Genomic DNA, 27,959 nt, shown 5'->3' with positions numbered 1-27,959 from the left:
AAACCAACTTCCCTTTTGAGCACATTTTATTTGTGTCCAAGTCATCAAAATAACAAAACAAAAAACTTGCCTTGTCTATTCACCAATCCATGTCATCATTGCATCCTTCTCAATTTGATTGAAGTAGCACAATATGGAATTTTCTAGAAACCATCAAACTAAAAAATCATTTTACTTTTGGACATGTTCTATGCCACTCACCTTCAATGCAATGTTAGTAGTAAGAAGAGGTGTTGGAACAATAATCTCAATTTATGCCTTCTCTTATCATCCATTCATGGATGAAGAGCATAATTGGTCCATGTCATATTGTTGCTGTTGAGATCTAGAACTATCAGATCTCAACCCATTTATACATATGGTCTCACAATGGTTTTATGTTGAATATATGTTATTATTTGACATGTGTATGTTATTGTTTGTATCCTTGTCATCCTTGTTAGGTTCTTTGATCATCTGAGCTACCAGGTTCATGGCCCCTCGAAGCAGGACAGTCAACAATACAATTGGGACGATTTCGTATTACAGTATGTTGATTAGGTCTGTAAACTGATGAATTTGACAAAAACTTTTACTGCAATACCAGAAGTATCCTGCATTTTACAAAGGACTAAGGAACTTGGTTCTTTTCTCATGATGCATAACCTCTTGAGGAATTGCCTGTAAAAGTTGAGAACCATGATAAAATTTCTAAAATTAACTCTGCTGCTAAACAATCTAGTTACCTTTTCAATCCTGATCCACCTATTATGGCAGCAAAAGAAACTTAAATTACTCAGCTGCTCGCGGCGTAACTTCATCACCCTGTAAACAACATCAATTTCAAAGGAGTAATTGTTTACTGCTGTACAAGCAAATAAAAAACTTCGTTCAATATTTCGAAGAGTGATTGAAAATGACAACTACGTGGCTGTATGAAGTTGGAGAAGTGCAAAGATCTGACAGACTTTTAATAAAAAGCCACTATTCGTATACATCTTGAAACTAGCAGAGTCAGGTGAAACTCAATGATGAACATCATTTCGGAGTAGAGAAATTACCGTGGAGGAAATATCCGGCGAATATTGGTGGTGGATCAATTCAGGAAGAGGTAGGTTGCTCGAGAAGTCATTGCGGGATATAAATCACTTCATCGGGACTTATGATTTTGTAAGTGCCGCGAGAAGACCGGGGCCGGGGAGGCTTATTTCCACTCTGTCATACCAAAGCCAACAGAAGGCCTTCACGTTAGCATTACAACAGCATTGGTTTCCATTAAAATGCAATTCTAACGAAGGCTACAGCAAACTATCAAAAAAAGGCAGATAGAAAGTTCAATTGAAACGTGCAGCTTTATGCAAAACATGAGACGAGGAAGAACAGAGTGAAATCTCCGTGTCCATCAGTTTTTCTCAGTCTGTTCATCACAGCAAAGTATAGCCAACAACCAAACACTCCCACAACCAGAATAGTGCTTTAAAGCACAACAATATTACCTTCCTAAACACGAAGACAAGATAGATGTAAGCAGCATCCCACTCATCGTCTGTGATAGCATCGCCAGCGGCTGAGAGAGTCCACATATAACCCCATAAGTAACATAGGAGCCACTATCTGGAGTACATATCGGATTGTGATATCTCAAACTATGATTGATGAAGAGCAGATGATAGTGGTGAAAAGAATTTTCATTCAGTAAGAAGGACGGATACCAGAATCACCAAGCGCTCCTAGTTTGCGCATCAGATCTGCAAAATCCTTTTGCTGGCAGTACTGTTTTACGAATGAGTGGAAATTACTCTTGAACACAAGCTCGAGCCCATACTGCACATGCCAATTGTCCACAGCAACCGACTCACATTCAATACGAGTTTAACACAGACAGTAGAAATGAAGGTGAACAATTCTCACTTGAATTTTGGATCAAAGAAAAATAGAAAGTAAGGCATCGGAGAACAAACCACTTTGGCTAAATATTAAGTGATATGATATACTTAATGAGATTACTACCGAAATTCAGGGCGGAGTAAAAAACAAGTTTTAGGTGTACCTCTGCTGCTAAAGATTTGAAGCACTGGAAGGGAACAAGCCACTCTGGACAATCCACAGCATCCTGCATGCATCGCAAAACAAGTAAAGCTGGCTGTCAGAGGGGGCAACTCGAGAATCGAACTCATGTGAAACTACTTGAGTATGAAATAACAGTCGAATCTATCACGTGAAGCACAATATTCATACGTGTTCTAATAACAATCTACTTACGCTTCCACACTATGAGAAGCAGTAAGTAACAATCCAATACTTGATACTACACAGCGCAGAAGCAAATAAGAAAACTAAGCCAACACTCTGCACGAGAAGTATACAAGGCAAACCACCAGAGCTGCGGTATTTAAAATGTAAAGCAGGTGAACCTTGGTCATCAAATGACAATGCAGATCATTTGCAGAAATGATCTTTAAAAGTTATTCGACTATATGTTAGCAAGGACTCTTCATAACCATTAGTGCAGTAAGACTGGATCGTACCTCTAAATGAAACTCGTACTGAATTCCATAAGGTGTTGATGATGGGAATTGCTGCAGAGAGGAGAATATATTTCAGGAATTTGCGATGCATAATTAGTCATAATCCTGCTGTAGGCATTTGAGATGTTGCCTACGGATAATTTGATTAGGAGATTAAACGTAGAGTTTGAGTGAATAATAGTGCAGGTTAAGACTACTGGCTGAGTTATATATCAAGGTTTAATAACACAACACACCTTCTCACTGTATTTCTCGTCAAATCGCACCCGATAGACCCTGTTTCCGAACTCAAGTTCAGGGGCTGTTTCACAAATCAGGAGTTCAATCAGACAAATATGGCCTGCCCACTTGGTGATCACGTTCAAAAACCTGACGGAATGAAGCCAATTCAAGATTCTGACATAGTACCAATATCCATTCAGTGATAATTCAGCTGAAAATTGAGCTCATGCGTCCATAATCATAAGGCGTCACTCATGCACCAATACGAGCAGATCTATATACCAAATGAAAACATTGAGACTACCGAAACCAAATATTTCAAGGGTCAGGCATCAACCATCACGAAGTTTGCGAACTAGAACATCTGCATCGGGCATGGTGCCTATGAAGCACCCTCCTGGCTGTAGAATGGCAGAGACGTTTCGGAAAGCCCTTCGTGCTCGCTCCTCCGTATCCCAAGAATAGTGCATTGCAAACTGATTATGAACCACCCACCATCTTTAGTACATAACCATTTGCTGTCCACAAGCTTGATTTAAAGGATCAAATCTTAATTTAAAGGACAATTCTATTTCGCACAATTAAGGAACCAGGAATTGGAACAAAAATCCTGAGAGAAAAAAAAAAAAAAAAAAAAAAAAAAAAAAAAAAAAGAGTACTGGCTTAAGTTGATAATTTCCCGCTGGTCAGAATTCGTGGCTTCTCAGAAATACATTAAAATACCACTTCCATAATTATATATCCCAAGCCAACACTTCAAATTTAACACCCATGTAGCATATGTACCTGAACACTGCAGACATTAAAGAGACCATCATCTTTAAGAATTTTCTCTAGATCAACCTGAACTCAGACAAACCAGTATACCATCATTCAAAATTGACAGATTCAAGAATGAGTACATTTAAGCATGGCAGGGACAGATAACATCTCCGCTGACGTTAATGAGGAATTCATGAACAGTTAAAACTAAGGAAGGAAGTAAAACTATACTCACAAGGTAACAAAACAGTAGCAAGGACCTCTAAAGGGAAAGCAGTTGCAAACGACTGAAGTCAAAAGGGAGTACTTCAAAACAATCGGCACAGATAAGTTTTGCTGGAAAGCCGAAATCTCTGCGACCACGTGCGTGATCAGTTTCTCCATTGTATCTCTTTCTCGCATCTTCAATCTGCCGTGTACAACCAAATAATACTGCTTGAGGCAACTGAGGAAGGAGCTTCTAGAAGCATCACCGCCCGTCAAATTAACCCTTCATCAAAAAAATCTCTCATCGAGCACAACAAAATTAACCCAAGCATCGAGTCCATGCGTTGCGGACTCGTTCATATTGAAATCAGCAAAAAGCATTATTTCATTGTGGGCTTAAAAGATGAGTACCGAGCCTTCGGCAATGTCAATACCAACGTAGTAACCAATTGACGCCTTGTCCCACTTGATCAGATCTCCCCCCTGCATCATTACAGCTAAATGCCAAATGGGAAAACTGTCCGTATTCAGAATTATGACAAGGAAAATGGGCCTCGGTTAGAGTTTGACCAAGATCAAAGAATATATTGCAGGACAATCTCAGAAGCTGTGCACCTTTCCACAAGCCATATCAAGAACTGTATCTCCCCGTTGCGTGTAGATTTGGATCAGGACACTCTTGATCTACAGAGAAACACAAATGGAAACACGATATTAACAAGACCGAATAACAAGGAACAAATACGAAATTCCACCAGTGGAATGCAGACGTGATGGCTTCGCTAGTGAAATCCTTGCAATAGCTAGGTGTGGAAAGATAACTTTACCCAATTGTTGAGTTTCTTAAGGTGGATGATAGGGCTCGCTTCCCTCTGCTCACGGGTCTGGTTGCTTCGGGCACTATAGTGATCCGCAACTTGCCGCACAATCTCTTTGCCCTGTGTGTCATTCACACCATCACCTGCCAACACTACATCCATTAAAGCCACAAAACCAGGACTAGATAATAGCGAAACATGAACACAACAGGTATAATGTATTGTTCCCACTCAGTCTCAAAAACACCAAGTTTTAGTATAGAAAGACTTACGACGGAGACGTTTCGTGGCAGATTCGTCGATATCATGAGCCCTCTTCATTTCTACAATATGAACTGAAATTCCAGTAGCGCCTGCAACAATCCAAAATTGAGTAGATGATCAACCTTGACACACTTGCAAACCCCTTAAAATCCAAAGAGAGATAGAGAGAAACGAAGACCTGGTCAAATCTAAAAGTCCGGAGAACACCATCCGTGGAGGCCAACAAGAAAAAGTGGGAAAGTGAAAAAACTTCACGCGGAAGCCGAGAATAAACTTTTAACAATCGATCATAACAGACTGAAATATGGACATAGAAAACAAAGCAACCAAGTACATTACACACAATCCGCGCAATAACCAAGTATCAGGAGACACTTCAAAATCAAATAAAGAGAAGCGCCTCTAAATGTCAAATTCACCAATGAGCAACTGAATTAGTATAAAACACTCTTCAACAAAGCCTCAAACCAATACAACCATAGATTGGATGCTTAAAATGAATGCTGACCAAGGTAACTTTACTGTCAGATCAACACCCAACTGCTACGTCCACATCATGAGATCGACTAAAATCAGTCCATCAAGCTCGAGCATTACATAAATAAATACTCCCGGGTTCCCAGCTCACATATCATGTCAAGACCCGTCCCAAAACAAACCAAACACATGGAAAAAGTCTAAAAAATTCATCAAAGCATGCAATTGTCGCCTCTCCCATCCAATGAACTCTGGATTGCTCCCACATTAACACAATTTCACTCGTGCCCACACTTCCAAAGTGGGAATTTCATAATAATTTCGGTGCATTCTAGAGAAGGATTAAGGAAACACAAAAACCAAATTTGGTCAGAATATACCTAGAGGGTCATCAGATGAACCCACAAATATCAGCAATCTCCGTGCACGGATTCGCTGCGCAGAAATGCGGTCGACCAGGTGCTCAATTGCTGTCCATGAAGGGAGCTCCCTTGCCATTCAAATTGGACATGCGCAGCACCATAAGAGCCCGATTGGAGCGGGCTCGTTCCGGAGTACTTGTCTGTCTGCGAGTCCGCATAGTGAGTGTTCCTGCGTTTTAGGGTTTCTGTTGCACAAATCCTGATGGATTACTTATTATTATCAGGAACCCGTTTCTAAGACTGGATGAACGACCACATATGGATGAAACTCAGAACCCCAAAAAAGAAATCTTTAGCTTTTTGAAAGAGAATATATTGATGAAGGTGTGTGGGCAGAAGAAGTTTCTAACACTCTTCATTAGAAATGAGACACAACCCACAATTCCACACATAAGTATATTATTTAGGATTTTTTGCCACCAATGTAACAAACAGAACAAGGAAGAGAGTTTTCTTAAAAAGATGTGTTTCATTCGAATTCAATTTTACTTCGAGCTGAAACTTTTGTGCGCATGAAAACTGATTACAGTTCATGTTTTCAATGTAAATAAATTGGTCTCAAATTTGACTTACAAATGAACGGAAAGGCAGGTGTCTATCCTGGTGTGAAAGGGATTGTAGGTTTCTAATAAATAAATATCATTGTAAATGCATACACACACTTCACTTGTATGGAGTTATTACTTCTCAAATGGCTCAATAATGTTTACTCCCAGGTCAGAAATATTCATGGAATAGATTTAAAATAATAAAGTAATACTTAACTACACTATGCTGATATGTGAAAAACAACAACAACAACAACAACAACAACAACGTTTTCAATGCATTGCCATAAAAGAAGAGAGATGATAAACTAAAATTCTGCAAAATAATTGAAGTATGTCAGTTTCAAACATTGTGTGTGTACAACAACTGAAAACCATTTTTTTGATAATTCAATTCAGACACTGATACGTGCATAACTCACATTCGTTTCAAAATGGGGATTCAACTGGTGATGTGGTGAATCTATTCATTAGTTGAATTAAGAAGGAGGTGATGGAAATGCAGATTGAAAGAAACAGGCCATGGACAACAGTGTGAGGGTAGCAGAATGGGAAGAGAGGCACACCATTCATGGCCTTTTGGCTAAGACCAAGTGTAGTATTTGTTCTTATCAGTTTTATTATCTGATGTGTGGCTCTTCAAGCCTCATAATATTAATCTAATTTTTCTCGGGTACTGGCCCATCAAGCAGCTTGCTGCCCAGGCCAGAGCACATTGCCTTGGTCATGCTATTAAATGACACCAACATTGCCCTCTAAGCTATAGAGAAAAAGAGAAAATTTGGAGTGCATACATTGCAATGTGCATAAGTGAAATAAATGTTGATTTCAAATGAATGAATTAACTTTTGAAAGTAATGAATTTATGTATTTTGTTTTTATTACATCATTTGCATTGTTAGATGGTTTCAAAATAATAGTGAAAACCAGAAAATTCAGCAACCTAATAATAAAAATAATACAAAATAACAAGAGATGACGGAGGATGAGCAGCAACAATGGTGTAGAAGAATATTATGCATTGACTTGTTTGTTTAGTTGATCATTTACTGTTTTAGATATATTTTTCGTTTTTATGCCCATATCAAATAAACTAAAAAGGACACAAACCGTAGGATTAAAAAAATTCTAAAATAATGTATTTATGTATATGTATATACATATATATATATGTATATACATATATATATATATATATATATATCCTCCTCTCTCCTCTCCGAAATTGTAATGAGCCTCCTCGCATGCTCCTGGCTCCTGGTCACTATTACACACAACCTACGAACATTTTTGTTTGTTTTACAAGTTATACCATCTTTGCGTTTTAATCGTGGGTTGCATCCCAAAGGCCTCCTTGCAGATGTTTTTTTCTATGTGACAATATGGATACCCCATTGTGGCTGTAACCAAAGCGGGACCTCAAAGCATATAACAACTCTGCATGGGATTCACAACACTTGCTTGGTGTGGTGTTTTGTAGCAAGAAATGCAAGCAGCAAGAGTGTTCATTAGGAACTTCTGATTAATGCCCTTTACTTGACAGTGTGGTTTACTAGAGGCTACGTTTAGTTCTTAGTATTTTAGCGGCTTCGGAGAATTTACAATTAAGTGTGTGTCATGCTTAATATGTTGTTTAGCTCTTTAACTAAACGTTTGTATTACGAGCAGACATTGCCATATCAACATCAGATCTCTCAGTTTCCGTACATTGCAAAGACAGACCTCTCTTGATAATATCCAGAATGCTTGGAGGTTATGGGATGTTTCGAAAATACGAATTGCATTAAGATACGAAAGCTAGACAAACTACACATGAATAAAATCTGTCGCATGCTCGCGAAAAGAATCTATTAATACATGCCAAAGCAAACAAGGCAGTCATCTAGATTGAGAGCACTTGTATTTGCTGCTTTGAGCGCAGAAGCAAGACCTTAGAAATGAATCATATTGCGGCGGATGTTGTAGCGTTTTGGGTCGAAATGGTTAAGATGCACACCCACTGCGGATAGCACTCCCAACCTTGCGATTTTCGACGCCTAGTCGCCGTTTTGCGGCTTTGGTTCGAAAGCACCAGACCTCGAATGCTTCGCTTAAATCTGGAAACCTGGACACGTATACAGAGTAGTTAGTGACTAAAACTTGAGAATGCAGAGCTCCTTCGATCTACGTAGCTTGAAAGATTATACTATGGTACGTTATATTTTAACATCTAGTAGATGTTTCACCTACTTATTCTGAATATTATAGCCCAACACGTTTTTCATGAGGAGGAGAGTGTGGAGAGGTATCCATATTGTCACTTCAGACTGTTTACTTCCTCTCCTCCAAATGCTCAGCATCTACTGGAAAATGGTAGCTGCCTGCAGAGCAAATCGGAAGTTTTACATACTTCAAAGAATGACATGAGTAATGTGGGCTAGAAGATGCCTCACCACCTTCGCAATGAAGTAGATACCGCAGTTTTCAACCACCCAGCCTGATTAGTCATTTTCATTGTAATGCCCGGAATATCAAGAGATGCCATACCTGGCGTGATCCCAGCGAAGCCAGTCTGCAAGGATTTCAGCCTGATCTCCTGACGGCAACGATAACACCAGCGACACAAGCGCATTCTCAATACTCTGGCACAAGTCCACGTCCATCTCCATACTCACTTTCTCCACTGCAAACATTTCTTCCACCACAAGCTTCGTCTCGCGGATAAACGGCAACCAGACCTTTACCAGCTGCACACGCTCACCAGCACTTAATATCACATTCCCATACCCTACCGCCTTCAGCACCGTCGCCGTGATTTCCACCACACGCAGCTTCGTGTCCCACAGAACTTCCCGCACCTTCTCCCCGTTCAGAGCCCCCGTCACGTCACTCGAAATTCCCACCCAAAAATCCACAAATTCTGGGTTGAGCCCCACTCGAGGGAGAACACGAGACGCCCACAGGAGGTCTGAGACCTTCTCCAGAATCGTCGCCTCAGAGAATTGACGGGTTGAATCCGTGAGAACGATCAACTCGGTTTTGAAACTCCCGAAAAGGTTCAGAAATTTCACCCTGAGTGCAGATTTGAGGTCATCATCCGCGATCAGCAGCGGCGCGTCGTCGTCTTCCTCTAACATGTACTCAACTTGTTCTTGAGCTGCTGCTTTGAGATCACTCGGGAGCGTGGACAATGTGTCGGAGGTTTTGCTCTTGGACGATGTGGCCATGTGCACAGCAGAGATAAAGACATTGCGAATGGATACCGCATCTACGGGCTGCAATCTGGCGAGGACGGGTTGGATTTCAGCTCCAAGCTCCGCAACAAGTTTGTGAGTTGAGCTAACAATTGCTGGCAATGTTTTGAGAATCTCTTCCTCCTCATTCTCCTCCCAAGGCACCGCCTCCAAGTAGCAAGCACATTTGGAAGCTATGGCATCGCACCCAAGCTTGGTGGCCACTTTCAGCATGCCGAGCGCATTCTTCACGCTGTGCCACATGTCCCCGACGGGCTCCTCGAGGTTGGAGTACAACATGCGCAGGAGTTTCACATGGTGGTCAATGTCAGACTCGATGCAAATTACTTCAACACAGTTGCGGGAGTCGAGGAGATGATACGTGGGCCACTCATCTGAGAGGCGTGATGCGAAGTACTTGCTTTTGGCACAGAGAATCTCAGAGTGTGCATAGAACCAGTCGTCACGGCCGTGGACAGTACGTAGCCTGACAATCACATCGCTGGTTGCGCGCTCGCCGAGTTTAAATGAGTAGCTAAAGACAATGGGCGGGGGCTCCACCACGGCAATCTCGCCTTTGGCCATCGTTGAGGGATATGGCATGTGCTGAATAATGCAGGGAATCTGAGATAACAACTGCCAATGGAAATAAAGGTGAGCTCTCGGAGTTGTTTTCAAGAGGACAAGACCACAAGATGGAAGTCAAGATCAAAAGCGGTGAGAAGAGAGGGAGTAAGTTTGGGAATTAGAAAGTGGCATGAGGAGCCCCGGATTTGTGTCAGGAAGCTTGTGGCTGCCCATATCCGCTGTTCATCGCTTTCCTGGCACCTAGTGGTGGTTAGAGAGATCTTCTTCTGGAACTCTACAAGATCCCAGGTAAGGGTACGCCCGATTACACAGCAGAGCGTTGTGGGTGCCGTGTCTAACACTTCGATGCGTAAACCCTGGATGAATTTAAGTTGGGAAGAGTCTAATATCCTGCACACAATAGACATAGATACACAATGAAGGATAAGAGACCAATTCAAGACGTGAATCCTACTCCGATGTTTCATCAAATGCCAGGTGAAGCGATTCAAGCAATAAATCGAGAGTGGTTCAGAGGGGCAAGGTGGAGTACAGATTGAGGGGTCTGAGGGTATGTCCCAGCTTGCGCCGTCCTCGCGACTTGCTTGCCGGCATTCTCAGGCCTTTCCCTGGATCTCACCAGTTGGAGGATGACCTTGCCTGACAAGCATTTTTCACAAGAAAACCATTATCAGTTCAATTGAGCTGCCCTGCATCCTGATACCGGCATCGCGACAATCAAGAGGATTGCAAATTCTTTGCACTGCGTTATTACAAACAAATTAATCAATTCCATCTCCAGATACTATTAGCAACTGGGAAAAAGTCCAAGTCACTGTTGATTCTAAATATTTGCCTCCAGCAACGCTTTGGCCAAGTGTCACAAACTTGAAGTTTAAACTAAGGCTATGTGTCCAAGAGAATAGAATTACGGATGTAACTCTTCGAAGCAGAAGTAGAAGGGCATTCATGTAGTATGTGTGAGCGTTGAAAAACTAGAGCCGAACAAACGAACAAAAGAAAACAACAGATCTTCCAGTCACCTCACGTATTCCGCTAGCGAGAACTTATAGAATCCATTTGCAAAGGTTCGCAAATCATCGCCATCAGAAAGGCTATAACACACAGAGAACCCAACATCGAAAAAACGAAAGGAGTCAATCGCTTTGAGACGTCCCACCTACAATTGCACCCCTAACAACTCTGCCATCCTCCTGCCCTTATCGATAAAAGCACGCCCTGCCTCCGTTGTGCACACACTTCCTTACAGAGCAAAAGAGAATCTCAACACTCACGTAGCCTAACCCAGATTCTTCCGCTTGCCATAGCGCTCGAAGACATAACATTGCATCGAGACCAAGCGACCAAGAAGAAAGAAACAAGGAAAAAAAAAACACTCCGGCACAACTCTCCTGCTCCTCTTGAACTCCCCTTGTGATTGTAGTGCAAAAGGAACGGATTGTGATAGATTGCGACCCGCGCAGCTTGCACCGGGTGTATTGGATTCTACAGTTTCTTAGATGACGATGCACCTAACCTTAAGCCTTTGCCCGAAGAAAAGGATTGGGAAAAAGGGGGATTTTTGGCTGCCAGGTACACGAAGAAGGAAAACGGTGTGTGAGGCAGATGCTTTGAATCCAATTAGACATCGTGGATATCGGGCCATCTATGAGATTGGAATAAATAAATAAATAAATAAACTGATTAATTAATGAAGAATCCACACACGCACGTAGAAGAAGAAACTCCAAAAGTGTTCAAAATCAAAGCTTGCAACTGAGTTTTGTACAGCAAGTGGGAGGGTACCCTGATTGATTGTGAGGCAGCAGCAAGTGAGAAGAAAATGTCCAGACAAGCTTTTCTTATGTTTTTTTTTTTTTTTTTTTTTTTTTTTTTGAGCCATTCTCACGTCTTCTTTCGGCACTCTCACTTCAGCCTTTGTCGTCCCCTTCAAGTGGGGGTGTTGCTAAGCTGGCCCTGTGCACGTCACCGGCTCAAGCAAAATATCTTCCGAATTCGGGGAGAGCTGAAGAAGACTCCCAGCGCATTCTTTCATGTCTTCCTCCAGCCAACTCAACGTGCTAAAAACGCCACTAACTGTGATTAAAAATCCGGCCTTTCACATCGTGTGTGCCCTGCACCTTTCACTGGTGTTGGTATTGAGATTTCTCTTGGAAATGGGTAAATTTTTGAGTTACTTCGAGTAGGAAATCAGCTTGCATGTTTGTAAAGATGCTTCAAATATGACACTATTCGAAGAATATATACATATATATATATATACATACATACATACTAGTGGAAACCCATGTTGTTGGCCACAAAAAAACATTGTAAAGTATGTGTTGTAAATTAATCTTTTGTTTGAAGCTTCATATGACATAAAACTCCATGTTGTATGTCATTCCATTATATTCCATGTTGTTCCACATTGTAGTGCTTCCGAGCTCCAACCCTAGTCATCTTGTAATGCTAATCTCTGCAATCTGCAACAACATTATGCAAATTCTAATCTTTGATTGATCAAAAGGTGAGTTATTGCTTCACTTTTGATAAAAACAATGAGATGTGTAGCCAATTAGAGATGGTTTTTGTCTCCTTTGGTTTTATAATATATAGTCTATTTGAAGGGAATAAGAAGGATGTGAGTGCATTGATACTATTGTAATCACTTGGAGGTAAATTATAAAATTATGGTGCAAGTTATTGATATACATGTAGTTGTCTCTTATCATGTAATCTACTTGAAAATATAAAAATTACATACTTCAGGTAGAATGCTAGTGATGTGCAATTGGTATTTGCTTTGAAGTGTTTTGAATTGTGGTTTGATTTTTTTTTTTTTTCTTGAACTTGAATTGATTTAATTTGTAAGAATGTTACATTTTTGTGAGCTATATTTATTTGTGAGTATAAGTTCAAAAATATTTTATTTCTTAATTAGTTTTAAATAAAATATTCAAAATTACAATATTACACTTTTGTATTTACTACAAAACACATATTATACATAAGATGCAACATTATTTACAATTGACTGAGTGGATATTAAAATTTTAATAAGAAAACATTATGTTTTATCTTCTTCTTTATATTTCACTATTTGTAAATCTCATCTAGATAAGATTTTAAAAGAAAAAAAAAAATAGTTTCTCATGAGATTTATGAATTTAAATGCATTGTCCTTTAAATTTCATTGTCCATTAATTGTGTTGCATTTTTTAATAATAGTTTATAGAATAAACACTAGTATTTAAAAATATTTGAATAATTTTTCAATACATTTATATGAAATTATAGACTTTTCGATTATATATAGGAGAATATTAAATAGACTCATGTTTTTACTAAATAGATCCATCCTTGATGAAGAATATGGTAATCATAATGAATGTAGTTGGTTTTCATTGGTTGCAGATCCAATAGTTGAAAAATGAATCTACAAATAATTTTATTTTTCATGATGATGGGTGGGTTAATTTAGTAAAAACTTAGGTCTATTTAACATTCTTGTATATATATATATATATATATATATATAAACATTTGGACTTTATTGCAAAAATTTAAAAACCAATTTATTACCTTCTTAAACTTCTATTAAATGTTGATTATTAGTTTTACTTGTATGTTTAGCTAACAATACATAGAAACTTGGTCAAGCAAGCAAAATACCTTCAACAACATTCAATATTTCCTTTGAAAGAGTAATCTTCACTTGGGTGTAACTATCCATATTAGCATTTATTGTATTTATCGTAAAAATCCATTTTCTATACTCAAAGTATTTATTGTTTAAATCTGTAATATTGTCTTTTTCCTCATTATTTTAGTAGAATATAGATCACAAAACCAAAAATTATACATGTTTTTTAGTTTAAAAAAAACATATTAAGAATTTTAAAAATGTACCACATGTTATAGTGCAATTGACATTTTCTGAAAAAAAAAAAAAAAAGGCCATTTGACAATTAATGATTCAAACTCGCATTTATATAAGAGTAACATTTGTCAAACTTTAAAATAATAAATAAAAAAACCTTTATCAAATATTCTACATACATCAATATAGTTACTTCAAAATTTTAAAAAGAAGAAGAAGTGGTATTTGACTTTGTTTTAATATTTTAAGTCTTGCAAATCTCTTGATTGTCTCTGAGCATCTCCTATTTTAAAAATGTATTTATGCTGTTATATTTAGTACCATTTATATTGACTTTCTCATAATATTTTGACCATTTTTAAATGCCTATTATTTACAATTATTTATAACATATTTTTGTTATTGTTTTATAAAGTTTGTTTTTAACATTTAATGTGTCTTTGTCTTTTATTGTGGATATTTTTCTTTTGTCTCTTCTTGAATGGATAAAGTTTTATCACTTTACTGTCATCAAAAATTGTGAAGGAAGTGCTAAAAAAATGTGTAGCAGGGTTTGCTTAAGGTGTATGAATGGATGCAAATCTGTGGTACATTGTTTTGCAAAAAACACCAATAGATTGTATCTTCAACATATAAATACATAAAAGATAAAAATAAAAATATAAAATATAATATAATATAATAACAACAACAATGCCAATTGAAGGACGCATTTACTTCTCCAGTTATCAATAATTGATCCATAGAAGTCAATTGCAGAAATATAACTATTATAATTTTAAAATTTTTAATTGATAAAAAAAATATCAATTAAAGCAAAACTTAAAGTCGCTTGTATGATATTTTTTTATACATGTAATACAAGTTCATCTACTGTTAGTTTTTAGAAATATTAAAATAGATAAAATGTGTAATATCTATGTTCCAATATTCAACACTGCTACCTATTTCAATGTTTTTATTTTACAATCATTAAGTTAGTGGTGAATCACCAATTTTTTTTTTATGAAAATCATAATAATAAGGGTATTGTTAATGTCACCACAATTCTTTGTTGCTTTTACCACAACCCACCATCTACTTGACATATTTCTTCATTTATTTTTTTAAATAGTCAATAAAATTCTTAATATTTTTAGTGTATATTTTGCATTATGATGAAATGGTTGCCATAAAAGTAACAAAAGAAATAAACTTAAATTAAAATTAATGACTAAATCTTGACTTAAGTTTTAATGGCAGTAGTCAAAATTATGGTGACATTAGTAATATTCTAATAATATTATATTGCCACACTAAAGTCATAAGTTTATTTATATGCTTACACAAACAGATTTGCATATATATAAAATCATTGCTCAAAACCACCAATTCCAACAAAAAATAAAAGTTTCTGTACTTGATATTGATTCCTCAAGTTACTATATTCAGAACAAGGAAAAAAACAGCATGAAGTAATAGTTAGACGTATTTGTTGCAACACATACTCGATTCAAGTTTCAACCAGTTAATTCACAAGCTACTTTCGAAGCTAGGTGACCGACTTGCATAGAATCAATTTATAAAGAAAAAAAGAAATGAGATAGGACTTTAAGTAGATTTAGCTACTCTAAGACTACAATTCATTTCAGTGCAGCACGCTTCTGCATCCAGCATGAAAATTTAAAAAAAGAATATCAAGACCGAATCTTGAAGATAAACAACTACATTCAAATAACCTTTTATCCTCTATAAAGTCATTCAGAAGGTGATGAAATTAATGCTGCAATACCTCAACTCCTCTTTTGTGATCTCCAGAGGTTTAGGGTTTAAGTGAGGGGTTCGAGGTACCTCAAGTGTTCCTGGTGCAACTTTAGGTCATGCTACTTGTGTTTGAAGGATTTGCCGATCCAGCAGGAGATGCAAATGTCTGGGATGCGTGCTAATCTGGAAATAGCAGCACTGCATTCTATTGGTGAAGGTGGGTTCTGTTGGGTGGCTTCAATATTTGCAGCTCTGAGGTTGTCACCTTTGACAAGGGTCGTAATTTCTATATGAAGCCGGGTTGCTTGGTTTGCTAAAACAGCATTGCATCTTTGTTGAATTGTGATTCTTGTTGCCAACCAACTATGCGCAGTCGTTGGCGTAGAGACTTCTGTCATGTACATGCGGTTGTTTTTGTCGAATCCTGCGCATTGCACGTGCGACCAAGAATCTGGTCAACTCCGATGAACTATGTGTTATCTAAATTGTGGCCGAGAATACTTTCTTTTTCGAGGGCACTGCATTTGTATCAGTCTATTCGAAATGAGAATGCAAGGAGAGATAAAGTTTGAGAGATTTTGTGAATTCTCCGACCAATTGGCGTAAAGTAAACTTTGCTTACTACGCAAATCTCACGCCTGGTCATTGAGCGCACTCGTTTGAAATGTTTAGTAGGTCCTTGGAATTTCAGCATGATTTGAGTGGGAAACGGTCGGGGTTGGGGTGGAGGGGTTTGCAGTGGAGACAATGATACGGGGAGGGTTTTGGAGGCGGGTGGCGATCGCGAGGACTGCTATAGCAACAGGAAGGATCACATCATCTACGGTATCCTCTGTTTCTCTGGGCACGATTCACGGTATTTTTGAAAGTCAGCAGGTAATGTGATTTCTTATCGGTTGCTCTCTAATAAATTTCGTAGTTGAATTGTATGTAAGCTGTGTTCTGCTTCAGATTAGTTGGTTATGTATGCAATTTGCTATCTCTAGATTAGTTTGGTCTTACGTATTCCGAGAAGTGTATTGCTTTAATTTTGCATTGTGGGAAAATTTAAATCTCGCGCAATTTTCATCTTGAGTAGCTTATAGGTTCTGTGCACTGTGTAATTGCAGAAGGGAACTGCACGTCTCTGCGCATGTCTGAAAGGCCGAGTTTTTGCTGACAATCGCCTCTGCAGAGGAGACTCGTCTACGATTGACAAGTCGTCTTTAAATGACCCAATGGTGGTCAGATTCTGCGTGTCCCCAACAGGCGTGGGCAACAAGTAATACCTCCCCTCTTGCTCCTCAATTCTTTTTACACTCCGAGACATTTTCTGATGGCACTTTGAAGTGATCTTTGTCATGTTACTAATTTCCATGTGCATGTAGAAGCTGGGTAATGTGCTGTGTCACAAGAACGTCCCAATAGGTTTCATTAACTTAGGCATGCTTTCCTTTTTGATCCTTCTGAACTCCCCAATTATTTCGAATTTGGCAGTGAAGAGTTCTGTTCATTACAGCAAAGTTGAATGAACAGAGGTCCTAACTTCGGCTTTGGTCAATCGCATCGGTTTCCAGTTCATATGATTTCTCTACTGAAGGTTGGACTGGGGTTTTGTAGTTCCAGACATTCATGGGTAACTAGAGGAATTAGGATTGCTGCTGAAGTAGAGTTGAAGGAAGGAGAGACAGCACAATGTAAGCAAGTATCACCTCTCATCTTTCAAGAACTTTTAGTACACGTTTTTATGATCTGCAATTTTAATTATCCTTTATGCAACGACGAGCCTCTGCGTGTTTTGCTGGTGACTACGAGGTGACGCGAGTCTAATTCTATTTCTGGAACCTGCATGTGTTCAGTGCCTGAGGAGTTGGGCGAGTCTCTGGAGTCTGAATCTTGGAGTGTCGGACTAGACGGTCTAAATGTAGGTATGAGAATTTTTATGCTGTGTAAATGGTTTTACTTTTCCAGTTTGTTGTTCCCAAGTAAACGTTTTTGATTTCATGAACTTACTGCAGGGAACTGTTGTGCCGAGCAATGCCTGCATACTCGGTATAGATCCCGATGCTTCTGGTGCTATTGCCGTCCTGAGAGATGGTACTCAAGAGGTAATCTCATTATGTTTTTTCAGTTAGTGCTTAGTAGAAGCATCCTCTCTTCCTGCCTTTCCAGATTCTGTAGCCGAGGATTTTTGTCCACAATGTGTAAATGATTGGGAACAAGATCACGAGTGTTATTTAAAAGATTGTGAACCCTTTGACAGATCCATGGCATTGCTGATGGCTGGCCTTCCTGGTTTACATTGTATGCTGTAGGTTCTGGACGTTCCATGTGTGAAAATACAGGTTGGAAAAACTATGAGACGACGGCATGATGCCAGGTCTATTGTTGATCTTGTGAACAAGATCAATGCACCAGAAGGTGTGCATCTTGTGATGCTGCTGTCCTTTCAATTTCATCATACTGCGTTGCTTCACTACAAAATCGTTTGCAATAAACATGTAGATTTTTTTACTTTTGTGGGTGTGGTTACGAGAGTAAGATTTGATTATCTTTACTGTATTCTAATGCTATCCTTATGGCAAGGTTACTTGCAGGTAGTGTAGCATATGTAGAGCAAGCCATGCCTTTCCCAATGGATGGAAAGCAGGTTAGTGATGATGTGCCCCGATCTACTGTATTCTTAGATCCACTAGTGTTGTACTCATATCCAGTTGATTCGTCTTTATAGGTTTGGGCTTATTACACAAAATCAAAGCTCGGCAAGAGTTTTTACATTCCTACCTGTTGGTAAATACGTGTATGTTTATTTATGCAACTTTCTATTTATTGTGGTGAGCTTCTTGTCGTTCACAAACAAGCACAGTAAATGTTTCGTCTTTTGCAGGGGTGGTATGGTTGTGGGTTCGGGTATGGGATGTGGGTTGGGATTTTGATGGCTTTAGGGTTCAAGGTCGTCCCTGTGCGAGCTCAAGTATGGAAGAGCGCGATGGGAATAGCCGGGAAACAATACACTAAGGTCTGCCTCATTGCGACTCCTTCAGGATCACCTTTGCTCTAAAGGTCATGTGATCGAGTTTTGTTCCTGTAGGACAGTGCTGTCCCGTATGACTTGTTTTGTCGTTGCATCACAGTATTTGAGTGCACCATAATGGATTAGTTTGAGGAATGGATCAATTTTCTTACATTGTGAAGTTAAGTGAAAAGATGTACTGATTATTTCTAAGTAATTATAAAGTCAATCAGAGGGGCTATAATTAATATTTTTATTCTCGTTGTGGCCAAATGAATCGTCAAATGGAGCCGTTGGGAGTAGCCTATGATGATGTGTTTGTTAATTTTCTCATGCATGGTCTTGAACACAGGATGACAGTAGAGCCACTGCCATGGCCTTGTTTCCGGATTTGGGACCGCAACTGAAGCGCAAGAAGGATCATGGTATGAAATGTTTTCCTTCTCTGCTTAGATGGAACAGTTCTTTTGCTTGCAAAAAAATATGTCTGAAACTGTTATCACATCTACTCATTTTGCTTGCGACATACTTGATCATTGTGAAGCTATTTTTCTGCTGCAAGCTCAGCTTCTTTATTCTCAACAGGCAAACTTGAATGTTTAGAGTAGTAATTGCAGCTTTTCTTTTGGCAGGTCGAGCAGATGCTATCCTCATTGCCGCATTTGGGAAGGGTTTGTCACCGCCACCTAAAATATCCGATCAAGAGGTTGGATTGATACAAGAGGAATGCCCCTTTTAGTTGAAAAATATGCAGCACAGATGTTGAAGTAAACGTTTTTGGAGATTGCGTCCGTAAGTGCTGTAGTGTCGCAGCACAAATTCAGGGATTTTTTTAATTTTTTATTATTCTCATTTTATTGCTTTAACGTGTGAACGTGCTCTGAACGTCAGAAGCACGAAGGAAACCTATGACACCAAGATTTTGTGAGGTGATCGCAAAGGTCCTGAGTTTTAGAACCTGAATGTAGAACACTTGATATGATTTCAAGGTTGTTGAGGTATGTTGTTTAGCCCAAAAAGTCGAAGTTGAAATTTTGTCTGTATTTTAGAAATCATAACTGTAACTGTAACCAGTCATAAATATTATATTATAAGCCCATTTTATTGTTGCACTGTTATTAGATCTATCATTTATTTTCTAAAATTACTGAAGATTTATTTATTTGTATTTATCTTCATTCATCAAGGCTTTTGCACTTTTAAATCTTTTATTTCACACAGTTTTTTTTTTTTTTTTTTTTTTTTTTTTTTTTAAATCTCTCATTTGATTATTTTTGAAAATTAAGTTTTATTTGAGGTTGTTTGTTAGAGGATGTTGATCTTCTTAAAACTTCAAAAATTCAGTAAGATTGTTTTACTTGTTTCTTTCAAATTAGTTTTCAATCCCTTTGTAAGAAAGAATCAAGTTTTTTACAAATGTATGACTTTTGCCAACCAACGTTCAGGGATAGTGAAAATAAAATAAAATAAATTATATGTCTTAACAAAATTTGGTTATGTATGTTTGTGTTTAAATATATACAAACATAGATGTATATGTAAAATAATAAATTTTAATATATTTAATGTGATTATGAAAACATAAACATAAACTTGCTTCAATATAGATGTTTTTAACTATTACATTCAACTTTATAGAACTTTTTATATTTCTCACAAATTGTGTAAATATTGCATTGCTGTAATATTTTGAATATTTTGTAACAGGATGGACGTTTGGAATTAGCAACCACAACTCAAAATTTTTAGGCTGTGAAATATATAAAAATAAATAAGTTGTACTTTTTGTTTCTAAAATATTAAAACACTTTTTTCTTAAACTTTTGAACAAAATATCATGAATTTCTTGTAAGATGTAAAATTAAATAGTAGAATGAACACTAAATATTTCAATTGTTTCTAAGAGCAAATTCTTTTATGTAAATGTTTGCATAGAATTAATTTAATTCAACTCAAAGACTTTTTGACAAAGATGTGTAACAAAATGAAATTTACCAACAACCCAAGGTAAAGATAAGTGGTCTTTCAAAACACAAATAGGTGCCTATATAAAATAGTTAAGATATGAGGAAATGGGACGTACCAAATCCTATAAAAAATCATAAAGAATGACCACACTTTTCTGCACAGTATTCTGAGCATGTGTGTTATTTTAAAAATTACTAAAATTGTTAGAACAACATAGTTTTAGTCAAAGATTTTAAAGGTTAAGTAAAAACTGCATATCACAATCTCAAAGCTTCCTTGTTGTATGGAGGAAGTTCTTACAATGCAAGGTGCATGACAAAGAGAAATTTGTATTAATTCCTAATTGGAATTCTTTGATACATTTTAAAGTATTTTTCTAGTCACCTTGTGAGCTGATAGATGATGCTTAAATAAAACGACTGACAACATTGAATGAACTACATGAAATTTATAATAATATATGGAAGTTATCACCAAGGAATACTTTATTTATTCATTAACCCACAAGAATGTTTTGGTGGAGAACAAGATGCTTCAGGACCCAAGCGGATGACGAAATAAATATTATGAATGTCATCCGATAAGATCCATTCCGAATTTCATCCGTTAGTCCAGTGTCGTTGAGTTGCTCCAGTTTTTGAAAGTATTGATTTAGGGTTTCAGTTCGGGCAGTATGTTTTCTTGCTTCATGACCATCGCCATGGCTTCTCCTCACGCTTGATCCATGCTCCATTTGCTGCTGCCCGTCTTATATGGGGATTCTGTAGTTCCTTAATCCTAAATTACACGCCTCTTGTTTTTTCGGCCCTCGGTTTTGAGCCTCATGAAAAGAAATTCCAGGGTTTATCAACAGGATTTTTCTTTCTCGATCGTTTGGAATTTTTCTCACAGGCGGTTTCATTTCTGAGTTTCTTTTGGATTCTTCTTGCAATGCTATATACAGTGCCTTTTTTGAAATAAATTACGGCCTATTTTGGTTCAATTTTGTTGGAAGTCCGGGGAGAAGTGAAGTTCCGCTCCTTCTATTCGCGGGAAAAGAGTTGTTTGCGAAGAGATTGGTGTTTTGAACGAGAAAAACGCAAGCGGAAGGTTCTCCTGCTTGCGAGTGTACGAAAAACGAGGCTCCGTGAGGTTTGAGTTGGACCGAGTGATAGGGTTTTCATTCATTTAAGCAGTACGGGGTTCGTTTTACGAATATCTTTGAGAGGGCGTGATGGTGAGAGTAACAGCAGATTTGATTTTGCGCTCGCCTCAATACTTCAATGCTGTTCGAGAAAGGGAGCTCGATCTTCGCGGTACTGTCAATCCACTATATTGTCGTCTCTTGTTTTATTTATTTATTTATTTATTTTTATTTTTATTTTTTTTCCCCTCCTAGATATACATGTGCCTACAGTTTATGAGTATCTGGCTCCACTCTGTACGGTAGTTATAGTTTTTATTTTTTATTTTTTATGCATTAGTTAGCATTGCCACCTTAAATGTCCTATTGGACATGAAATTTTCGGTCTAAAGATGACTTTGTCTCGTTAATGGTTTGAGATGCTGCTAGCAGTCCATTGGACCTTGATGTTAGTAGTTGGCGAACTATTTTCTTGTGAGGCAACAGTGTTCTCACTCGAAGCTTTCCCAGTGAGTTTTTAAGTGAATTTAGAGATGTTAGAATTGTCTTTCCAGTTTAGTCCGTCTGTTAGTACATACATACACACACACACACACACACACTCCTTTATCAACACGTACTTCCCCTTTCCTCCCCCTTAGACCCTAATTTTATTAATGTGTATGCGCAAATCATTTTCTTTCTGTGTCCAGCTTCTAGATTTTTCCTGCTAAACCTCGTCTGAATGGTCACTTCAACGTTAATTCTCGTCATTGTATTGACACTCGGAGGTTTCTTTTGTCTTGAGCTATGCAGGGAATAAGATTGGAGTTATAGAAAATCTCGGAGCCACAGAGGTATGTATTTTTAACTCTAGCATTTGTGTAATTGTATCTAATGGTTTTAAGAGTTCTTTTATCCCTGGGGCTTTTGTCATTATTTGATTGCCTTGTGAAGATCGTTGATTGGTTGCGTAGTTTGTAGATAATCGCATTCTATCTGCTCAAATAGTTGGTTTGCGAATTTTGCACTCATCGTTCAGATGTATCTTTAGGATCAATACGCGAGCATTGATTTATCCGACAACGAGATCGTGAAGCTTGAGGGCTTTCCACATCTGAAACGTCTTACTACTCTGCTTCTGAACAACAATAGGATAGCACGCATCAACCCCAATATCGGAGGTGTTTCCCTGAACTCAATACGTGATGAATATGCTGACGTATGCAGATTTCAGTCTAGCATAAGTTCAGTCTGCTGCGCCGTTTGTAACTGAATAGTTCTGGTGTTGGTCACCAAGTTCTTGGTTGGAAGTTGAGAGCGTGATTCTGTAGGTATCTTAATACGACAGTCTTCATCGAAGTGAAGATGTTGACTAGTCATTGAGATGGCAATATCAAACTTAAAAATAAGTGTTGAGCTTCGGTTGTATTTATACTTGTGAGACAATTTCTTTACAGGCCTATATAGTTTGGGTAGACTTCCTAGGAAGGTTTTTATTGATGGAACTTCATTAGCAGTGCACGTCAGGATAATCCTTAGAATATTATGTGGTTCGTGTTGAAGAGCATCATGTTGCCGTAGGTGGGCTCTAGCCATCACTACCTAGGAGCTTATCTTTTCTGGGACCCTTTGTTAAGACCTATTGTTTGGGGTATGAGATTGCCTTTCATTGTGCGGCGTCACTTCCTATTTAGTAATATTCTTGATAAGTTGAATGAAAGCTGTGGTTGTGCAGCGGCATTGCCAAAGCTGGAGACATTGGTGCTTACAAACAATCGGCTCTCAAATCTGGTGGACCTTGACCATCTCGCGACACTTGGGAATCTGCTGAATCTGTGCCTGCTGGATAACGTTGTGACGAAGAGGCCAAACTACCGGTTGCATCTGATACACAAGCTACCCAAGCTCCGACTTCTCGACTTCAAGAAAGTGAAGCTAAAGGTACATTTGATCCATCGGTTTTCATCCTCTGATTGGAGTAGTTGCTTCAGTTGAACTTTAGATCGAGACGTTGGTCTTGTAGCTATCAAGTCACTTGATCGAAGGGAATTAAAAAGGTGAGTTAATTTGATTCGAGTCACTTATTGTGTGGAGTGCAGGGAGCTCTATTGGTGGAATTGGGTTCCTCAGCTGGAGGGTGACGGAGCTTGTTTTGGAATCAGCATATTGAGGAACCTTGGTCTGTCTTAAATGGATATGTCGATATGTATACACAGACTACCTCATACTCTAATTAAGAAAGCTTCTTTTGACTGTGTCGTAGTTTTTCCAACTGCGTTCTCAACTTTTTACAAGTTTTACTTTCTGTGCTGCAGGAGAGGCAAGAAGCTAAGAAACTATTTGCAACTGAAAATGGTGCTCCTGCCAAAGCTCCACCTCCTCCCCCAGCTAAGACTTTTGTACCTGGAGAAATTCCCAGTGAGGATTCTCTTGAGGCTACCCCTGTCGAAGTGGAGGAACCTTCTCGAAAAGGACCAACTCCAGAGCAAATTATAGCTATCAAGGTATTGCAGTTCCAACTTAATATTTGTTTCCTCGTAGCTTGGATCATGTTCACTGCAAAAATTCAGAGATCCTGTGCTTTCACTAGTTTGCATTACGTTCTATCATGAATGAATAATTCTTCTTGGTCAACTTCTAGCATCATATGTCAGGTGTTGCCGTGTTTACTCTTCAGTATTTTGAAAAGGACTCTGTCTGAAAAGAACTTTCTCTGTACTTGTGATTCAGACCGCTATTGCAAATTCTCAGACGCTTGAAGAGGTCGCCAGGCTTGAAAAGGTACTACTGCTCGGTATATTTTAGGAAATTGAGTTTCCTTTTACTTTTTACTTGATTTTAGTTCAATCATTAAGTTCACAACATTCAGTTATGCCGTGGTGAATTTTTATTTGGCACATTGTGCATGCATTGAGATCTTATTTTTCTTTTGCAGGCTCTAAAGCTTGGGCAGTTGCCCTCTGACATTGTGCTTCCCGGAGAAGATGGTTCACGAAAATCTACGACAGATTCAAACATTGACGTTCCTCCAAGTACCCAGCAATCAGAAGAGATCACGGCAATGGAGGAGGTACTTTCCCTTCTGGACTTTTGACGTCAGGCTTACTGTTTCTTATGCTGTTAGTTCTATAATTTGAAGGCATAAAAGTTCAAGTGAAGTTTTAAATCATGAGCAGTCTTAATATATGTATTCCCTTGTCTCGTGCACGCAGGAATGAGTGACGGAGATTCTTGTAGATGTTGATGTACGAAGGTCATGCCCCCTTACGAGCAAACTTCTGTGGGTAGCTAGATCCACCTCACTTCTCATTGGGTGATGTTGGTGCATCGTCTTGCCGTAGACTGAACCATGAGTAATTGTTTGGATCGAGATGATGAGTGTTGATGAGTGTTGCATTTTAAACGGAAAAATGTTCACGGAAGGCTCGCCTCTTTGGTACCTTCGAATTATCAGTTGTAGAGACTTAAAAAAATAGAAGGCATTAGGATAATTAGAGTTGACATGGGGCTTTTCCCTGCTAGCGGTGTTACTTTATATCACTCACTAGCAATTACAATACGGTCAAAAGCATAATGTCTCTCTAGTTTTTGGTGTACACATTTCTAAAACACTTCAGCTAGGATGGTCTCCATCTCAAGATATTCGTTGATGATAATGATGTAGTTCTCTTTCACACATTTTCATCAACTGTCCATGTTCCAGTAGGGGCTTCTTGTTCACGTATGCAATGAGAGCACACGTAATCTTTCTGATTGTAGGACACGGAAGATTGGAGGTATTTATTTAAGGTGCAAAGACTGATTTGGACTTTGGAGTACACTTACAAATGAGCCCTTTCCCCTCTGAACTTGGAGCGGCGTTGGATATTTCGCTCTAAATACAGACACGAGATGTAGATTCCAACTTCGCATTTTGTTTTTAGTTCCGTCCGTGTGCCCAACGACACATGCTTAAACTCGTGCATTAACACGAACTAAAAGTTGTAAGTGAATTAGACATTTAATTGTCCAGAATAAAAATTGATTCGAAGAAGCAAACGTATTACCGTAAATTACAAGTATCACTAATCGACAAGCTTACATATTTAGTATCCTTTTGCAATAATATCTTGCCTGCTTCACTGGAGTAGAGTTTCTTGTAAATTCAAACTAAAAAAAATTGAAGTTGTGGGTATGTGACGTTGACGTTAGAAAGCGTAAGCGGTGTAAAATATGTGTGTTGTCATTGACTTTCTCTTATAATTTTTCTCAACATTCATATGAAAGAAACAATATGATATTTTTTTTTTCTCATTTGTATTAAGGATTGAAATTCTCTAGACATTATTCTCATTCCGTCAATCACATTGGTAGCCCCAAAATATACTGTGGCAATCCATTTAACTAAAACCGCTCTCAAAGTCCTGCCAGAATTTCAACTTGTTTGTCTACTTCCTTACAACCAGTACACTCTCAGCACTCGCTGTATAGATCTCCACCTGACTGCAAGTTTACCATCGATCCTTCATTCTGAAAGATGTACAATATCAAAACCTCCACGTCTAGAAATTAATAGTTCCCAAGATGTATGCCCGCTTTTGTTCTTCGACGTGAAGGCCATCGCCATAATGCACATCATTCTGTATAACACTGCCCATCAAGATCCTGTGGTACCCCACATTATGCAGTGGCTGACCACGGAAGTCGGGAAGAGAGACATGGTGCTGGTGTCGCTTTAGTGCAATTCACCTAAACTGAGACAGCGTCGATGGAGACATGCAGTATATGGTATCTTTAGATGCGTCTATGATTAACTGAAGGATTAGTCGTCTGAGACATCAAAAGACATGCTGTTGAGTCATTGGTTTTGCTGTCCAGTTGTTGTTTTGAGTTGGTGTTCGTCTTGGACACCAGCAAAAGCGTGAGTGAACATGGTAGAGCAACACACGTGACACCGATCATCTTTGCAGTTCAGACTGTCGCAGCGAAGGTCGAGTAAGTATCGGAATTGTTGTGGTAGGAAAATCTCTGCTGTGTGCACTGTTATGGGACTCTGGCAGTGGTTTTGATTTTTCTCGCACTTGGAAAGACTATGTTTCGTGGTAGTAGCGAAGCAACATGACTACCAGCTGACTGCGACCAAGGTTGTGTCTCTTCGTTTCTGAACCCTGTTTTTTTCTTTCCCTCCCAGTAATCTGTGGAGTCTAATCTTTTTATTTGCTGCAGGAGTAAGATCGTAGAAAATGGGCGTACGTAGTTAAGAAGCTTTTAGTTGTCTTGTGCTTGCGTATTCTTAGCTAGCCTTTGGTAGCTCCTAGTGTAGCTGTTGAGTGATGAAGTTGGTTAGCTTTTGAACCCAGATTGCATGCAAGCCTGAAGAGAGAAATCTCTGCTGAATTCTGATCTAGAGAATTGAGCTCTGCACGTAGAGGTTGCAATGCTTCACAGTTGTCACGACATTGTATAACTTCAGTCAGGGTTGCGACATTCTCAGATTACCTTAATTTTCTCAGGAGGGGTGGCGGATTTCTGTGAGGGTGTAAGGGAATCCTCTATTTTGAACGTATTGTCCGCTGTTGCTCGAATTTCTGACAAGCACATCAATTCATGGTTCTTGCGTGGCGCAGTTGAGAATTCAGCATTTTGGTATGAGCGTTAGTTCCTTGGCCGTTGCAGATAGAGTCACTGCTCTGTGCAGCCTTCTCGACGCTGAATTCCTCCAGCTGGTCAAGCAATCCAGCAAGAGACCTTATTGACATGAATACTGGCCGCAATACATGAATTTTGTTTTTGAGAAGCAATGGTGGTAATGTTGAGTCATTACGCTGGATGCAAAGGTTTGTAGAAAATACCAATTTGAAGGGATTGATCAGCATGACTCAGAGAGCCTTCTTGGTGTAGGTTGTAAAAACATGTCTTCGCTGCGTAACTTGGTTGATGGTGCTGTGGTAGATGGTAATGTGGTTGTTCATGCCCACAGAAGCAAGAAAGTACTTTCGGAAGGTTATTGTGGGGGAAGCACTGGCTAATCTGAGTTCTACGGCAAAAATGGTAAGATCCACACCAAGTAGCATTTATTGCCCTCTTTTTTGAACAATGGAAAGGACATGTCCACCGGTTATCTTCCAAGCAAATGTCTTCACATCTTCAATTACACAACAATATAACAAGATGGTGTTGTAACAAGAATCGAATGAACTGAGCATTATATGTATATGTATGTGTTAGTAGGAATTCTAAGCCAAGAAATCAATGACAATTGGAGAGAATCTATCTAGCTATG

At 38.6% G+C, this 27,959-nt stretch overlaps 4 protein-coding genes and 1 non-coding gene across 19 annotated transcripts; 3 read left to right on the top strand and 2 right to left on the bottom strand.

Moving 5' to 3' along the window:
* Nucleotides 1-547: 547 nt before the first annotated feature.
* Nucleotides 548-5,865, bottom strand: LOC112275541 (mRNA cap guanine-N(7) methyltransferase 1). 4 transcript variants are annotated; one of them, XM_024505990.3, is made up of 15 exons: nucleotides 5,638-5,865; nucleotides 4,789-4,869; nucleotides 4,526-4,668; nucleotides 4,314-4,382; nucleotides 4,110-4,181; nucleotides 3,799-3,900; nucleotides 3,516-3,572; nucleotides 3,067-3,205; nucleotides 2,744-2,808; nucleotides 2,508-2,558; nucleotides 2,030-2,092; nucleotides 1,692-1,803; nucleotides 1,476-1,546; nucleotides 1,041-1,194; nucleotides 548-804 (listed from the first exon to the last, which is right to left on the bottom strand). In XM_024505990.3, exons 1-14 carry the CDS (start codon nucleotides 5,753-5,755, stop codon nucleotides 1,108-1,110), a joined length of 1,230 nt encoding a protein of 409 aa, XP_024361758.1. In that variant the 5' UTR covers nucleotides 5,756-5,865; the 3' UTR covers nucleotides 548-804; nucleotides 1,041-1,107. The 4 variants fall into 4 exon arrangements, with proteins under 4 accessions (XP_024361758.1, XP_024361759.1, XP_024361760.1 ...); XM_024505991.3 differs by having other exon boundaries at nucleotides 4,526-4,659; XM_024505992.3 differs by lacking the exon at nucleotides 3,516-3,572.
* Nucleotides 5,866-6,789: 924 nt separating this feature from the next.
* On the top strand, nucleotides 6,790-6,986 carry LOC112276268 (U2 spliceosomal RNA). The gene has a single exon (XR_002967956.1). It is a non-coding gene; the product is annotated as a U2 spliceosomal RNA (small nuclear RNA).
* Nucleotides 6,987-7,988: 1,002 nt separating this feature from the next.
* Nucleotides 7,989-11,609, bottom strand: LOC112275954 (BTB/POZ domain-containing protein At3g05675). Of its 12 annotated transcripts, none has more exons than XR_016500201.1 (5): nucleotides 11,187-11,571; nucleotides 10,560-10,666; nucleotides 8,754-10,417; nucleotides 8,457-8,587; nucleotides 7,989-8,331 (listed from the first exon to the last, which is right to left on the bottom strand). XR_016500201.1 is itself a non-coding variant. In XM_024506776.3 (4 exons), exons 3-4 carry the CDS (start codon nucleotides 10,040-10,042, stop codon nucleotides 8,211-8,213), a joined length of 1,410 nt encoding a protein of 469 aa, XP_024362544.3. In that variant the 5' UTR covers nucleotides 10,043-10,417; nucleotides 10,560-10,666; nucleotides 11,187-11,573; the 3' UTR covers nucleotides 7,989-8,210. The 12 variants fall into 12 exon arrangements, 3 of the variants coding, with proteins under 3 accessions (XP_024362544.3, XP_090102581.1, XP_090102582.1); XR_016500203.1 differs by having other exon boundaries at nucleotides 11,191-11,464; XR_016500202.1 differs by having other exon boundaries at nucleotides 11,050-11,435.
* Nucleotides 11,610-15,649: 4,040 nt separating this feature from the next.
* LOC112275641 (Holliday junction resolvase MOC1, chloroplastic) lies at nucleotides 15,650-19,742 on the top strand. The gene is made up of 11 exons (XM_024506182.3): nucleotides 15,650-15,849; nucleotides 16,372-16,508; nucleotides 16,742-16,893; nucleotides 17,232-17,308; nucleotides 17,471-17,535; nucleotides 17,630-17,719; nucleotides 17,927-18,032; nucleotides 18,209-18,261; nucleotides 18,499-18,630; nucleotides 18,977-19,049; nucleotides 19,257-19,742. The coding sequence occupies exons 1-11, from the start codon at nucleotides 15,789-15,791 to the stop codon at nucleotides 19,361-19,363; spliced, it is 1,053 nt and encodes a 350-aa protein (XP_024361950.1). The 5' UTR covers nucleotides 15,650-15,788; the 3' UTR covers nucleotides 19,364-19,742.
* Nucleotides 19,743-21,279: 1,537 nt separating this feature from the next.
* LOC112276228 (U2 small nuclear ribonucleoprotein A') lies at nucleotides 21,280-25,402 on the top strand. Its single transcript, XM_024507351.3, has 8 exons — nucleotides 21,280-21,887; nucleotides 22,511-22,551; nucleotides 22,749-22,878; nucleotides 23,433-23,638; nucleotides 24,013-24,201; nucleotides 24,428-24,478; nucleotides 24,633-24,767; nucleotides 24,910-25,402. The coding sequence occupies exons 1-8, from the start codon at nucleotides 21,806-21,808 to the stop codon at nucleotides 24,913-24,915; spliced, it is 840 nt and encodes a 279-aa protein (XP_024363119.1). The 5' UTR covers nucleotides 21,280-21,805; the 3' UTR covers nucleotides 24,916-25,402.
* Nucleotides 25,403-27,959: the final 2,557 nt, after the last annotated feature.

The sequence above is a fragment of the Physcomitrium patens genome, chromosome 23, assembly GCF_059467195.1.
Source record: "Physcomitrium patens ecotype Gransden chromosome 23, ASM5946719v1, whole genome shotgun sequence".
Classification (NCBI taxonomy): domain Eukaryota; kingdom Viridiplantae; phylum Streptophyta; class Bryopsida; order Funariales; family Funariaceae; genus Physcomitrium; species Physcomitrium patens.
Note: the sequence above shows the minus strand (reverse complement) of the source record. Positions and strands in the feature narration are given on the sequence as shown.

What these genes read in the sequence shown, in the direction of transcription:
- LOC112275541 (XM_024505990.3), bottom strand. Translation starts at nt 5,755, where the DNA reads ATGGCAAGGGAGCTCCCTTCATGGACAGCAATTGAGCACCTGGTCGAC. An exon ending in TTAATGTCTGCAGTGTTCAG is followed by an intron (nt 3,206 to 3,515) that starts GTACATATGCTA and finishes GTTCATAATCAG; the next exon opens with TTTGCAATGCACTATTCTTG. An exon ending in AGGAGCGCTTGGTGATTCTG is followed by an intron (nt 1,547 to 1,691) that starts GTATCCGTCCTT and finishes GGACTCTCTCAG; the next exon opens with CCGCTGGCGATGCTATCACA.
- LOC112275954 (XM_024506776.3), bottom strand. Translation starts at nt 10,042, where the DNA reads ATGCCATATCCCTCAACGATGGCCAAAGGCGAGATTGCCGTGGTGGAG. An exon ending in CTTCGCTGGGATCACGCCAG is followed by an intron (nt 8,332 to 8,753) that starts GTATGGCATCTC and finishes ATACGTGTCCAG; the next exon opens with GTTTCCAGATTTAAGCGAAG.
- LOC112275641 (XM_024506182.3), top strand. Translation starts at nt 15,789, where the DNA reads ATGCAAATGTCTGGGATGCGTGCTAATCTGGAAATAGCAGCACTGCAT. An exon ending in GTATTTTTGAAAGTCAGCAG is followed by an intron (nt 16,509 to 16,741) that starts GTAATGTGATTT and finishes GTGTAATTGCAG; the next exon opens with AAGGGAACTGCACGTCTCTG. An exon ending in TCGGACTAGACGGTCTAAAT is followed by an intron (nt 17,536 to 17,629) that starts GTAGGTATGAGA and finishes AACTTACTGCAG; the next exon opens with GGAACTGTTGTGCCGAGCAA.
- LOC112276228 (XM_024507351.3), top strand. Translation starts at nt 21,806, where the DNA reads ATGGTGAGAGTAACAGCAGATTTGATTTTGCGCTCGCCTCAATACTTC. An exon ending in CATCAACCCCAATATCGGAG is followed by an intron (nt 22,879 to 23,432) that starts GTGTTTCCCTGA and finishes GTGGTTGTGCAG; the next exon opens with CGGCATTGCCAAAGCTGGAG. An exon ending in AGCAAATTATAGCTATCAAG is followed by an intron (nt 24,202 to 24,427) that starts GTATTGCAGTTC and finishes CTTGTGATTCAG; the next exon opens with ACCGCTATTGCAAATTCTCA.